The sequence below is a fragment of the Serinus canaria genome, chromosome 1A, assembly GCF_022539315.1.
Source record: "Serinus canaria isolate serCan28SL12 chromosome 1A, serCan2020, whole genome shotgun sequence".
Lineage (NCBI taxonomy): Eukaryota > Metazoa > Chordata > Aves > Passeriformes > Fringillidae > Serinus > Serinus canaria.
The window spans coordinates 36,612,399-36,626,339 of NC_066314.1; the positions used below are offsets into that span (position 1 = coordinate 36,612,399).

The window sequence follows — 13,941 nt, forward strand, 5'->3', positions numbered from 1 at the left end:
GTCCCCATGCCCAGGGCAGTGACTGATGCTGGTGCCCCCCTGCTCTCCCTCTACCAGCCCAGTGGGTACCCAGGCAGCAGCAGCTCTGCTCCTTTGCCTGAAGCTGTAGGACATGACACTGGGAAAAATTACTGAGTTAAAAACTGGAAATGCCAGAGATGGGCTATCAAGCAAAATGAAGATATTCATAAGAAACTAAGCATATGGCTACTAGGTCTGTATTACATGTCATTTCACCATCACAGAATTACCCCTTCTCCCTGTGAGACAGGCAGGGACTGGGTTAGTGTTACACAGGGGAGCTCACATCTACACAACTGCCAGAGTATTCTCAGCTGCAATACACCGACCTGCAACTTGGCAGATGAAATTATTTGTTTTGTTGTCAGCTCCCTCCTGCTCTATTGAAATTCAGTTTTATGGTGTAACTTTCCCTATGGACATGTTTTGTTATTTGTTTCCAAAACATGACAGAAACATTCATGTGCTTCTAGCAACTGCTGACACCTAAGAGAAAGAGCTTATAAATTAGCAGCACCATGCTTTAGTATAATAAACTCCTTACATCTTTTGCTATAATATATGACCATTTGTAGCAGTTTTAAAGCCCAGATATATACTCATCTATTAAATACAATTCTGTGTGCCAAACCTTTTACTTCCACTGTATTAAAGCATGAGTGAGCATTTTTCTTTCTTTTTTTTTTTTTTTTTTAAAGGACCACTAAAAGCACCAGCAATAAATGAAACCCAAGATGACCAAGGTCCTGCAAGTTCAGAAGTGCTGCCACTTCCCATTACCATCAAGATGTGCAGTTAGAGTGCTGGGAAATCTCTTAAGTGATGATTCTCTCAAGAACAGGGGGTGAGAGTCTAAAACTTTGCAGCAATTCAAGGGAAGTCTGTCTCATCAAGCTGCAAGAATCATCGATGCTATTTTGACTGTGTTACCTCAGCATCTGAAGGGAGATAATACATTCTGAAGGGAGATAATACATTCATTGCATTGAAAATGTCTTGGCATCCTGAGACTTTTTTCCAGAGAAGAATCATGAAAGAGGGTTAAATCATCTGCCTCTTTCTGGAATTATCTACATTGCCCAGGGTTTTGATGTTTCTGATCAGGCATGGTTTTTTACTTTGATCTGCAAGCTCAGAAAGGCAGACTTGGAATGGTGCATCTGTAGATTTCCATCCTCTCCTAACCCAGATCTTTGCACAGCAGATTAGAGCTGCGTAGCACGGCTGTCAGCTTTAATGTGACAGCTCAGTTCTCCTGCATTTGTTCCAAAAACAGTGCCACTGGTTCATTCCCCACAGCTTCAAGATTTGATTATACCAACTATGCACCTCCTATACATTTTGATGTATTTTATGATTCCCAAGCATGCCATCTAAACATACAACTTTCTGAACTCCAGGCTTGTTTTTTATAATCACACAGAATGATGTTTAACATGGTGTATTGAAGATTAGGGATGTTTGAGTTAGCATTTCAGATTAGCCATTTGCATTCAAACCTTATGAATATTTGATGTATTTTACTTTCTTTATTATTTTAAAGACTGGTTGTGGGGATTATTTCTTCATTTGGTCATACCTTCAATATTTTGGCAGTCCTTATATGAATCTAATAAAGGAGTTTTCCCCCACTATCAATGAGTCAGTGGAAGAGGTTGCTGCTATGTATCCTTGCTTAATCAAGGGCAGAAAGCTGCTACCACTTTTCCCCACTAAAACACAGTCAAATTTATATTGGCCCCTATGCTTAGAGTACTTGCCTGTGTGCAACTGTTATTAATTTACCTTAAATTCAGCAAACTTAAATAAGATGGTTATTCATGCAATATTTTCCATCACAATTTTCGAAGTTTTTGGTAAGTGCTGTTGGCTTATTTTGTCTGTCCTTAATTCCAATAATATAATAAATATAAAATACATGCATGGCATGCTTTAAGGACATCATTAAGCCAATTAATTGTTCTCTACAAAAAAAAAAAAAAACAAACCAAAAAACCCAAACAAAACCAACCACACAGAATTTAAACAACTCCCATGAAAAGCAAATAGTCACCCTTGAGGTGATCAGGCAGTTGGACTAGATGATTATTGTAGGTCTCTTCAACCAAGCACTTCTTGTCTCCTACTCTTCTCTATTATCAGAAACTTTCTAGATTTAATATTTCATTTTCTTTTTCACCACTTTTGATAAACTTTCCCTCTTTTATATTGTTTTCCTGAACTATTCCTTTTTTCTCCTCTTACATGAAGGCAAAGTGCCTTTCATGCCCAATGAATGAGCAGGTCCATCCCTGGAAATACAACTCCCTTGACAATGGGCTCTACATATTCACTGCCATGACCATGATGACAACAATTCCTTAAGAGGATTATAAAACAATAGTATTCTAGGACCATGCTATTTATGGAAGTGTCTTATTGATTTATGTTTGGACATCACCTTGGTTACTGAAAATTAATTATTTTAATTATTAATTATTTTAATTCAGCTAGAAAACTCTCATTTGTAAAGGGGAAGGGTGTTAGTTGAGCATGTTCCTCAGAGCTTGCTTTATATCTGAGCAGGGAAAATATTTGCTTCATCTGATATAAAGTACCAAAAATAATTCATTTATTGGCTTTCAACCAAAGATTGTAAATGAAACTCTTCACTGTTATTTTTCTCTTATTTTATCATTCAGCCCACTTCAACCTAAATTCCTGAGGATGCAGTACTTCCAAAAAACCATTGTTGAAGATTAATTGCCTCATTCTCAATGGTATCTTTTTAAAGTAGTGGAATTACTATTAATTTTATTTTATTGGTTTGTCATTGGTTTTCATTTTGGCAGTGAGTTTCTGCCTCAGCAACTGCCTGTGTTTCAAAAATTCATCCTTTGGATACATTCTGCACCTTCTCCAAAGGCAGCTAGAGTAATCAGCCCAATCCAAAAGATATAAAGAGAGGTCTAGGAGAGGACAAAGGATAATGAAAATTAAAATAGAAAAGGGAAAATGTAATCCAGTCTTCAGTTTAAGTCTGTTCATTTTCCTTTACAAATATGGAGCATAATTCAGTGTCAGCTGTTGGACAGGGCTGCATCACAGTAGTCCTGGGCTTCCCCAAAAAATGAGCACAGGCAGATGTGTCAGCAGAACAAACTGGTGTGGCATGCTACTGAATGTGCCAAGAACAAGCTCTGGGGAAAAACTCACAGGAGACTAACAGACTCAGGTAAACAAAAAATTATTTTAGTGCACCTATTAGATCTACCTAGTCTAAGTAATGAGAACACAAAGTAATAGCCTCTTTGGCTGTAATGAACAAAGAAAGGAGAGATGGTCCTTTGACATAAAAGAGAGCAGCAAAGTCATCCATGAGTCTGATATGGTATCAAGATCACATATTTAAAACACAGTGAGTGGGAAACAGAAGCACATCATCTTAAAGGGAAAAAAAAAAGTGGGAATAAAAAGTCAAATTAGATAACCCCACTCATTTTCTGTACTTTCTTCAATGCAGAATTTGTCAGCAGTGGAATTGCATCAGCAAAGATAATCACCTAGGGAAATAATATGATTGCTTTATGTCACTCAAGGGCTATACATATTTCATGCTAATAAGATTATTTTCGCAGAAAAGAAATATGCAATAAAATGCAAAACCACCAAAAATGGAGAGCAAGGGTGCTATGCTTAGCAGCAGCTTATGTTTAGTGCTCACCCCTCTGTGTTCAATACTAAGTAATGATTCTGCAAAAAACTTGAAACCAACAGAAAGTTGGTTTCAGTTTCAGTTGGTGACAGAAAGAATCTCTCCAGAAAGAGATATTGGATTCACAGGCTGATGTGCTTACTGTTTTGAAAGCACAAGAATAATTTAGACATTTAGGGTTCAACAAATACAATTTATTCATTTTTTTTTTTAAGAGATGTCTAGCATCTTGCAGATTGTCCCTGTTTTATCTATGTGTTTATGTAATCAGCATTATATTTCAATAACTCTATGGGGAAATCTCCCTGAATATAATTTAAAACAGGGATTTGGGGTCCAATTATACAGTGGGAAACTACATGCAGAAAAGGCTCCCTTTAAATGAAAGGGTGACAATTTCACCACTGGAAGGGCATTTCCAGCTTTCAGTAATCAAATGGAAAGTTTGTTTCCTTAAGGAAAGTGAGGGGGAAATAGTACAAATAGATTATTTTTCTGAAGTTTTATATCAAACATTGCCATTAGGCCTTTTTAAAGACTAGCAACCTCCTGGACTGTTTCCAAGGGAGCAAGAGGATATAGTAGCAAAAGAGAAGACTTCCTTAGGGAGAGTCATCCTGTTCTGTAAAAGCACCTATTATTTGCAGACCAGTAGACAATATTATGACTTCTTATCCCATCCAAAGAAGCCTGCCCCCAATAGATACACTCAGGAGGAGTAGAGAAGAAGGTGACTTTCCCTTTTAGGACCCCTGTCCATGCTGTGTGTGCTATAGGCTACAGGGAGGACCCAGACATTGGAATGATAATTCAGCTGAGATTTTTCCAAAAATTTCCCCCCTATTTTAGGAGGATTGCTTCATGGTATCTAAAACTGCCTAGCATGACATACAGTGCTATTTGGCAAACAGTAAGGGATAGTATAAACACAGCATCTGACTTTCTTCTCTTCACAACAATGTAAATCAAGATGACCACCACTGGAATTCAGAAACACACTGATATAAACTGGTGTAAGAACATTGCCAGGCTCATCTTTGGTGATGCTCAGGAACAAACTGCCCAATGCAGCCACTGTGACTGATCCTCTGCACTGGCTGGGCAGAGAAGAACCTGACCATGCTTGGTAGTGAGGGAAATCACAGGTAGTGAGGGAAATCACATCCCCCACTGCTGCCTTGTACTGCAGCACTGGCTGACATGTGGCAGCACATTACACGGCCACACGGCTGCTGTCCCCAGCCATCCCGGTGACAGATGCTGCCACCGCTGAATAAGGACACTTGATCCCCTCATGAGTCCTCTCCTGAACTGCCATGGCTTTCAGCCCAGGATGCTGAAATCTCACATTACCCTAGCAGAGAGAGCTGAAGCCTGCAGTGGTTCAGGACAGGACCTAGAACGAGATCTGATGGATCTGCCTTCCAGGACAGCCACCCCTCTCAAGAGGGCGGGTAGCCAGTTGGGACCAAAACAAGGTTTAGTCAGGCAGGTTTCATTCATATCCACACAGCTGTCAGAGCCCTGAGATACTGTAACAGAAGCACTGCCTGCAGTAACAGGAGGCACTATATTGAAGAATTTCTGTTCTGTCTGATTTCTGTTTTCAATCATGCATATTTAATATTCTCTTAAAGCACTTGCTTTGAGAGCATTTTCAGCCGGATTATATTTTTAAAGACAAATCCTGTGGAGCTGTCATGCAAACTCACAGGCTTTCAGTCACCCAAACTGGTCCAAACTGTGAGAAGTGGATGTTCTCCATGTAGGAGTGAATGCAGAGAGGAATCACAGACTTGGATAAATCCAGGCAGAATGACATGTTTTATATATTCATTTTGGTATACACATCTAGATAGGTGGGTGTCATTTCCAATACATAAAGCACAAGGCTCAAACAGTAATGGGATTAGAAAGTGAAGCATCGATAGAGAATAATAAAGATAATTACTCATAGCCTTTCTGCAAGTATACTCAGAGAACAGGACCATGACATGGCTTCTCCAGATATTTTAGCCCTTGATAGTGAAGCTGCTTTTTTGGGTCACTATGCAAGTGACAATTATGCAAGAGAAAATTTCAGAGGCACCTCAGTATGGTTAGCAAATCCATCTGGTGATTTATTAATTAGAACAGGATTAATCAAAACTATGCATGAAAAGTGAAGGACGTGCACAACTTTTTAAACATACACATTTTTGTAGTGTTCAGGTAAGGTACTTTTGACTACCAACCTATTTTTGTACTAAGACATTCCAGTATTTTTACTTTAAGTTTTGACCTGCCATGAGAATAAACATTTAGCTTTAATTGCAATATTTCGTTGCAAAGTTAAACATTGCTTATGCACACTTTTAGTAGTTTTAAGTGTTGATAGCATAATACAAAGCTACTAGTAAGAAATGTATGTTAAGAGTCTTTAATTTCTCTGTCACATTTTAGTCTAGCAGAATACAGAAGCTAAAAAAATTACAGTCATGCCTAGTATTGAATCATATGTACAGATGTGTATTCCATAAATATGTTTTGTCTCTGCCAAAGGGTTTTCTTCCTAATAACTTGTTAAAGAAGATAAAATTCATGTCATAGAATAGAGACTCATAAGACTTTTTGCTACTTACTTCCCAATTTAGCTGTTGTTTGGCTTACCTGAAAATTAAAAGTTCTCCAGACCTTATGCCCCTTTTCACAGTGATTAACATAAAGCAAAACAAAGGCAAGAAAATCTATGTGTCTGGGGTAGTGGTGAACTGTTTTCCTTTTGTGAAAATATGACCTAAAATAGTTTTCTAGTTTGTGTGGTGTTTAACCAATATTGCAGACTTGGCCCTGTTGCATGCCTAGTTAAGTAGAACTGGATAAACCTCTTGGGTCAATAGGGAGAGCACTTCACACATCAGCTATGTAGCATTCAATGCAATCACAGGGGAGAGCATATCCTGCCATTGATCAACAACAATTCCTGGCATTTACAAGCCATCTTTAATCACAGAGATAAAATTGCTCTGCAATGATAATAAATTCCCAGAGTACCCCCCTGAATGAGATGACAAAGTTCTTGATTTACAAGTGAGCAAAGTAAATCACAGAGAAGTTAAATACTTTCTTAAGGTCAGATAGTAATTTTTTTGGCAGAGTCCAGAAAAAACATTTAACCTTACAGCCTTTTAGATTTGTGGAAAATAGGAGTAAACTTTGTTACTGTAGCAGATTGTTGGATTTGTATCTGCCATTGCTCACTCTGCACAGACCATAACCTCTCTGTAATGACAATGTAAAACAATGAAGAATCACATTTCTATGCAATTATGTTATATTGTATGTAGATTAGGAAAGGACAGGGAATGTTTGAAGTGTGGAAAACTTTTTAAAATTCTGAACTTCTGCTAGCTTTTGAATGAGGAGCTCCAATGCAGAGGCACAGTAGCACAATCCCATATTCTAGTTCTGCTGTTACTTAGCAGTAAAAGGGACACTCGTTCTGAAGAAAGATAAAATAGGCTGCACATGAACTATACTCACAGATCAGGCCCCAGTTCAAACAGCAAAAATTCTCTGTACAGAAATATCTGGGAATAGAATTGGTTTGCAAATGTATAGATCTGTGAAGAACAGACTATAAATACCTAGACACATGTCAGAGTATTTGTTTACAATCCAGTTCAGAGCTATGGGACAAACCATAACTTCTTCAGAGTTCTAAGGAAAAATAATCTGAATGGTAAAAATACTATAAAGATTTTAGTTATTTTATCACCCTTGCTTTTATTATAAATAGGAGTGATGAACTGTCATGATTAATAGGATTTCTATTTCTGGAGGTTGTAGGGGGTTGAAAACCCTATTCCTCATGCAAATCAAATTGCAAATTATATCTAAGCCCTAGTACATTTAATAATATAGACAGTTAAAAAAAAAATCCTCTCCTGTATACTCAGTGTCTTGTTCTGCTCTTTTAGCACTTCAGCCCTTATGGTTTCAAATATGTGCTTTGAGACCTGTTTCACACCCCCGCTTTCTAAATCTTATGTCATTCTTCTTCACAATTTTGAATTTAAATACGTTTTAAAGAAAGACATTTATGGTTTAACATTTTAATAAAGCTGCAGTCAGATTTTATTAGTGCCTCTCTGTTACATTTTGCATGAGATAGGAAAGAGTAATGAAGAGAATATCATTGTAGGGTTTGAGGCTTATGAGCTTAATGTATTATGATACAACAAAATGTATTATCCAAAGGTCCCTTTCTCACAAAGGCAAATGAGAGCACCATAGATATAGCAATATAGAGCAGTAGTCAAACAGCAATAGTGTTCTGTAATTGCAAAACCATTTTTGATTGAAATGTAATTTATTAAAAAAAAAAAGAAATAAAGTGCTTTAGGATTCCTGATCTTGGCTATATGCACATTACTCAGCCTGTGGGAATAGAAATGACCAGCTAAACAGAGCTATTTTGTAACTTGTCCCCAAATCCACAGCCATCTGGTCGGGATGTGAGGAACCACCGGCCCAGTAGGGCACAAAGGGCTGGAAGCCTCAAGGAGTCCTCAGGACTGCTGGGGGGTTTCAAACATTCCTGCAGCTGGGAGCAAAAACCTAATTAAAACCTTCTTGCTTTCTTCCCAGGCTCTCTTTGCTACTCCAGCAGGCATGAAGGTAACTCCCAACAAAAAATGGACAGACACTGCTTTGTATGGAACCAAATCTCCGTTAAAGGCAGAAGGTGAACGGCTCTCTTTTCGCTCTCATTCCAACTTGGAATGAACCCCACTCCTTATTAGGGGCATCTCCACAAACCTGTGCTACACAGAGTATCGATTCCAGGAGAATTGGTACGGTATGGCCGCAGACCCGGGGGTGCACACACACACACCCCCGCAGGTACCACACAGGACACACGCCGTGTGTGTGCACACGTACACCATACACGACACATGCCGCGTTCATGTATATATAACGCACGACACACGCTGTGTATACATGTACACCCCACACGATGTACATGACACACGCTCTGTCTGTGTGTATATGCACACGATACACGGGGTGTGTGTGTGTGTGTGTGTGTGCGCACCCATCCGTACCCCCTCACGCTCAGCCCGCCGCTCTCCGCTCCGTCCCTCCCGCCCGGGCCGCCGAAGGAAGCGGCGGCGCGCGGAGGCGCGGCGGGCACGCGCACTACCCGGCATGCAGCGGGCGCGGGGCTCGCAGGAAGATGGCGGCGCCGCTGGAGGAGTACGAGAAGGAGGCGGGTTGCGTCCCCATCCTGCACCCGGAGGTGCGAGCGGCCCACCCGGAGGGAGCGGGGCGCGGGAGCGGGGCTCGGAGCGCGGCCGGGACGGCGTCCCGCCGTGGGGCGGGGGGGAGCGGGACTCGGCGGGCGGGCGGAGTGCACGGAGGGCGGGAGGTGCGGCGCCGCCGCCCCCCGCCGCCGGCCTGGGTGTGCGCGGCGGCGGCGGCGGGCCGGGGTGGGCAGGGCAGGGCCGGGCCGGGCGGGGAGGCGGGTGCGGGTGGCGGGGAGCGGTGCGAGATCCGCCGCCGGTCCTCCGTGCGCCCCCGCCGGCAGTCCCGCCCGCCCCCGAGCCGGGGGGCGAAGCAGCGGCGGGGGCAGCAGAGGCGCCCCGGGTGGTGCCGCCGTACCGGCCCCTGAGCGGCAGCGCTCGGAGCCCGGCCCGGCCCGACGGCCCGGTGGAAGCGGCTCGGAGGAATATGTGTTCCTCCTTGGGTTCAATGGCACTGGTCTGCAGCTCACCCGCAGGTCGGGGCTGGCCCCATCCAGCCCTGCGCTCCCTGTGTGGCGTGGGCTCATTTAGAGAGCGAGCGGTCTGTTTTTTTCCAGTGTGTTGACGGTGGGAGGAATGTTTACAGGTAACATGTAGAGGTCGTTTCATGCCGTTTTCTTTTACCCTTTTGTGCCGCCCACCTTTGTCAGCAGCATGTGTGTATTCTGGAGGACTAGTATGATTGTTTTGAAAGGTATTTTAAATAGTTTAGAAAAGCTTTTACATTTGGACTTGTCACCTGATACGTTAAGCACTATAAGAATTGATTTTTCAGCCTACAAAACAGATAAGTGCATATGTCAGGCTCCAGTTTTTGCTAAACAGATGGTATCTTTTCCTTAAACAGTATCTTAAAAGACTGCTAGTTTATTTGATGACTGAAGAGGCTATATAGGCCTCTGTATGTGGTTGTGTATCTTACCTGCTCTACCTCTCTAAACTGTGCTCATGACTTCAGAATAGACCAGTCTGTTCTGGAAGGTGATTAGCTATCAGTAAACCCCAAGTGAATGTCTATTTTGTTTTTTTTTTTTTGTTGTTGTTGGTTGGGGTTTTTTTTTTTGTGGTTTTTTGGGGACTTATTTTAAGGGATGTGCGTAGACTGTTGCTGCACGTTTTTGCAGCCTAACTGGAGTCAGATTAAATGCAGTACCCTCGGTAGCAGTGTCTGATGATTTTCAGAAGTGACACAACTTTTTAGTAGTGATCCAGACTGTAGGATGTTGATGTTCTTTGAAAGAAAGTGTTCTTAATTTGTGGAAACTTTAAATAGGCAATCTAAGATTGGAAAGTGGAATAAAAAGCATTTACAGCTTGTCAGAAATTCATTGTGTTTTAAAGATTGAAGACTAGTGTTTGTTAACTTGGAGTACTTACTCTATAGCAAATGAAATTATCTCAATTTAAATTTGTAGTCTAGCTAGTTAATCTGGTAGAATTTTATACTGTTCCTTTCATGCATAAAGTTGAATGTCTGCACAGAAGATGGGAATGGAAGTTAATATATATTGTGTGCTGTAACATCAACTGGTATCTTTTGATACAGAGTCAACATCACTAGTTTGGAGGGAGTTTTATTTGATTTTTCCAGAAATGCTGAGTGTCTGACTCGATCTTACTCACAAGATAGTGTCTACATGGATTTCAGTGAGTGTTTCTTTATTCCCTAAAGTCTTTGAACCCATAAACTTTAGAAGAGAAGGATGTTTTTCATGTTGGTGATGAGACATCAGTGTCTGGCTGTTAACAGACACTCCGGAAATGCTCTTTTACAAACTTAGGGATTGTGTGCCATAGCAGAGCTGTACTGTCACAGACCTGCCCACTGAATGATGCAGTGCATGTGTTCAGTCATTTTTTGAAGGTCAGGGGCCCTAATACATGGTGATTTCCACTTTTTAAGAAAATAGCACCATGTCCTTATGTAAGTAGTGACGTTAGAGCATATAATCAGTTTCAACATTTGTGTACATTTAAAACCGATGCTTGTTTTAGGACTGTTAACATCTTAACCTTTTTTTTTTTTTTTTTTTGCTTCATGGTGCTATTGTTTATTTTTGGTATCTTTTTCAGGTATTTTTGTATGCCTTTTTAAATGAGACTTTTGCTTCTTACTTCTTTTTGTATTGACTAGTTTGGATTACTTTCAAATGGTTTGAAATTTTTGCAGGTTTGTTTGTTTGGGTTTTTTGTTTGTTTGTTTTTTTAAGGGATGTGTTTGTTTTTGTCTGGACTCTAAGGCTTTGCATTTTGCCATGAAATACTATGAATACAATATTAGTGTTGTAGGAAAGAGCTTTGAAGGAATAGAGAAAATTACTTAAATACTGTCATGCTGGGAGATCTTTTATTTATTATTTGTGAAAGACTCAGTTTAAAGTGATTCGATAATTTTGGTAAGAAGAAGTAGAAATTAATGGAGATGTGAATGCTCTAGGAAATTTATGGTGGGAGTGCTTTTGAGAGGGTTTGTTTGGTACTGTGCTGAGTTCTTGGGCCTCCCTTAGTCCCTCCTTCATGAATGCAAGCTGAACTTAATTAATAGACTCTTCTTTCCAATTATATTTATTCTGCCTTATGACAAGTTCAGTTTAGACTGAGAGGGTAGATCCCATCTTTCTAGCTGTAAGATTGCCAGTAGAACAACAAAGCTTCTGAAGATAATTTTAGTGGTGAAGTACAACAAATAATATTAATTGCACATGTGATACTTGTAGGAGGATCTTATAGAATGTGATAAATGCTAGGAGAACTGCTGGCTAACTGATCCATCTTAGTAATAGCTGTTAGGATTATTCCTGAATGTCATTGTTCCTAAAAGTCTTGCAGGAGTTAGTCTACTAGACTCAGATTTTTTCTTTAATGATTTGGACACAATATCAAAATTGTAAATAGTAAAATTTGCAGACAAGACGGATGGGTGTGAAGCAGGGAGGATGGAACTGTAGAAAATCATCTAAAATTCATGTGAAATTATGCTAAAATATTAGTAAGGCACGCCTTAGAGCAGCTATATTCAAAGTAGTGCACTGAAGATAAGCAGCATATGCATGGGATTGTATCCCAAAAGTTATTGACTGATAGGATCCAAATATGAACAAGCAGTTCAGCAGAAGTTCTCAGTATAATGCTTCGTTTAAAAATGTATAAGAACAAGGAGATGATTTTTGGCTGAACATGTGGCAATGCTCATGATGAAGTTTTGTCTTTAAAAAATATTAAGTAGTGAAGAGTATGGGAAAGAATAAAAAAATATTTTAATAATGCCTTGCGGTAGGTAAAAAGCCTGCCAAAGCCCTGTTCACATTATCTGAAAAAGTGAGTAGTATCTTTTTCTCCCCTATGTGAATATTTTCCTACTGAAATCCAGTGCTTTATTCAGTTTATGCTTAACAAGATCCAGTGACTGGAAAGTGAAGTTGAATGGGATTAAATTGAAAAGCGCAAGTGGTAAACGTGGAGTGTGAATAATCATTGTAGTGAAGGAAGGAGGGCAGTAGTGGATTATCCAGCTGTTGATGCTTTCAGCTGGAGTTCAAGGATCTTTCTATAGACCAGATGCAAGTTTTTTAATTCCACAAATGGATAACTGAGTGGTGCATCAAATATGTGAATATGGAGGATTGTAGACTAGGTTGGAGTGAGTCTGATTCATATACATGAATTCTTAAAAATTCTCAGCAGGGTTGGGAATGCATGGTCGACCAAAGGGAGCCCCCATGGGGATAGGTCTCGGATGGACATGGTGGGAGTTGACCTGCAGTGTGATATGGTAGCTCCTTTAGGAGGCATACAGAGCACCCTGCCATGACAGGCTAACACTGGGCCAAGTAGTCCCTCCCTGCTGGTTTGTTTCCTTTGCCCAGTGTTTAGGTTTCTAGTGACAGACTAGCAAGCTCTGCTTGCTTTTATACAGTGTAGCCCTGCCGTGGGAATGCTGTTCATGCTGATTGGGTTTGTTGCCCTCTGATTAAATTATTTTAATAGGACAACAGACATGACTTCAAATTCCTTGCATCTTCTAAATAAGAGTGAATTCTTGACTCTGCTGTGGTAGGTGATGATAGGTTTGGATGTTTTATTCTGAAATTCAAGGGGTGGGGAGGGAGAAGAATCTTAGAAAGTGGATTTTGCTTGTAATGCTCCTTTGTACTTGAAAAATATTCTAGATATGTGTCTAGTATGGCCCTAATTGCCAAAGATATTGCAGCTGTTGAGAGCTGCATCTCTTCCTAAATGGTAAGAGCTATTACTGGGAAGTAAGATCTGGTTTGCTACTTCAGTGTAGTATATTTAACACTATCAGGTGGTGGGGGATATATTTGAGAAAGATAGATGTTATTATTTATTACTCTTGGCATTAAAAAAATCTTGTCCAAGAACAATCCTCCTGCAAAGTTGAAAAGCAATTTAAACAGTTATAGCCTCTGTTTGACAGGAATTTTTCCAGATGGAAGCCATCATTATCTTTGTTTCTCTCCTTTTTGATTCACTTTGTATCTACCAGGGAAGTTAGAAGCATATATACTTACATTCCTTCTTGGTAATTTGAAGAAAACAAGTAAACCTACTGTGAGCTTTGCTCTAATTTTTTTATCTTCAAAATTTCAGTGAAAGGCCTGACTTTACCATCCAGCTCTATTCTCTGTGGAGTTCTGTAGATATTGTTGGGGTTGTCCTGGAGTGCGGATTGTTCTTAATTGTCCCGTACAGATCCAGAACTTACTGTGTTGTTTAGTCAGGATCACTCCAGAGACTAGTCTTGCATTTGTGAGCTCATTCAAAGATCAGGTATCACTTATTATATTGCTTAGAAAGGACATCAGAACTGTGAAGTCTCAAACAAATTAGCATGCTTGATATTGAAGGTTGAGCCTTACTTGGTGTATCTTGGGTAGCTTTAGAGGCTGAGTATGGAGAGGATTGCAGATCTAATCCAAC

At 40.3% G+C, this 13,941-nt stretch overlaps 1 protein-coding gene across 2 annotated transcripts in view; it reads left to right on the forward strand.

Moving 5' to 3' along the window:
* Nucleotides 1-8,894: 8,894 nt before the first annotated feature.
* Nucleotides 8,895-13,941, forward strand: part of ZDHHC17 (zinc finger DHHC-type palmitoyltransferase 17) — a 66,114-nt gene continuing 61,067 nt past the window's right edge. The window contains exon 1 of one of the 2 annotated variants that reach the window (XM_050986499.1): nucleotides 8,895-8,996. In XM_050986499.1, the coding sequence (XP_050842456.1) occupies nucleotides 8,934-8,996 (63 nt within the window). In that variant the 5' untranslated portion in view covers nucleotides 8,895-8,933. Of the gene's footprint in view, nucleotides 8,997-9,648; nucleotides 9,829-13,941 lie in introns of those variants that run through there. The other variant, XM_050986503.1, reaches the window with a different exon arrangement.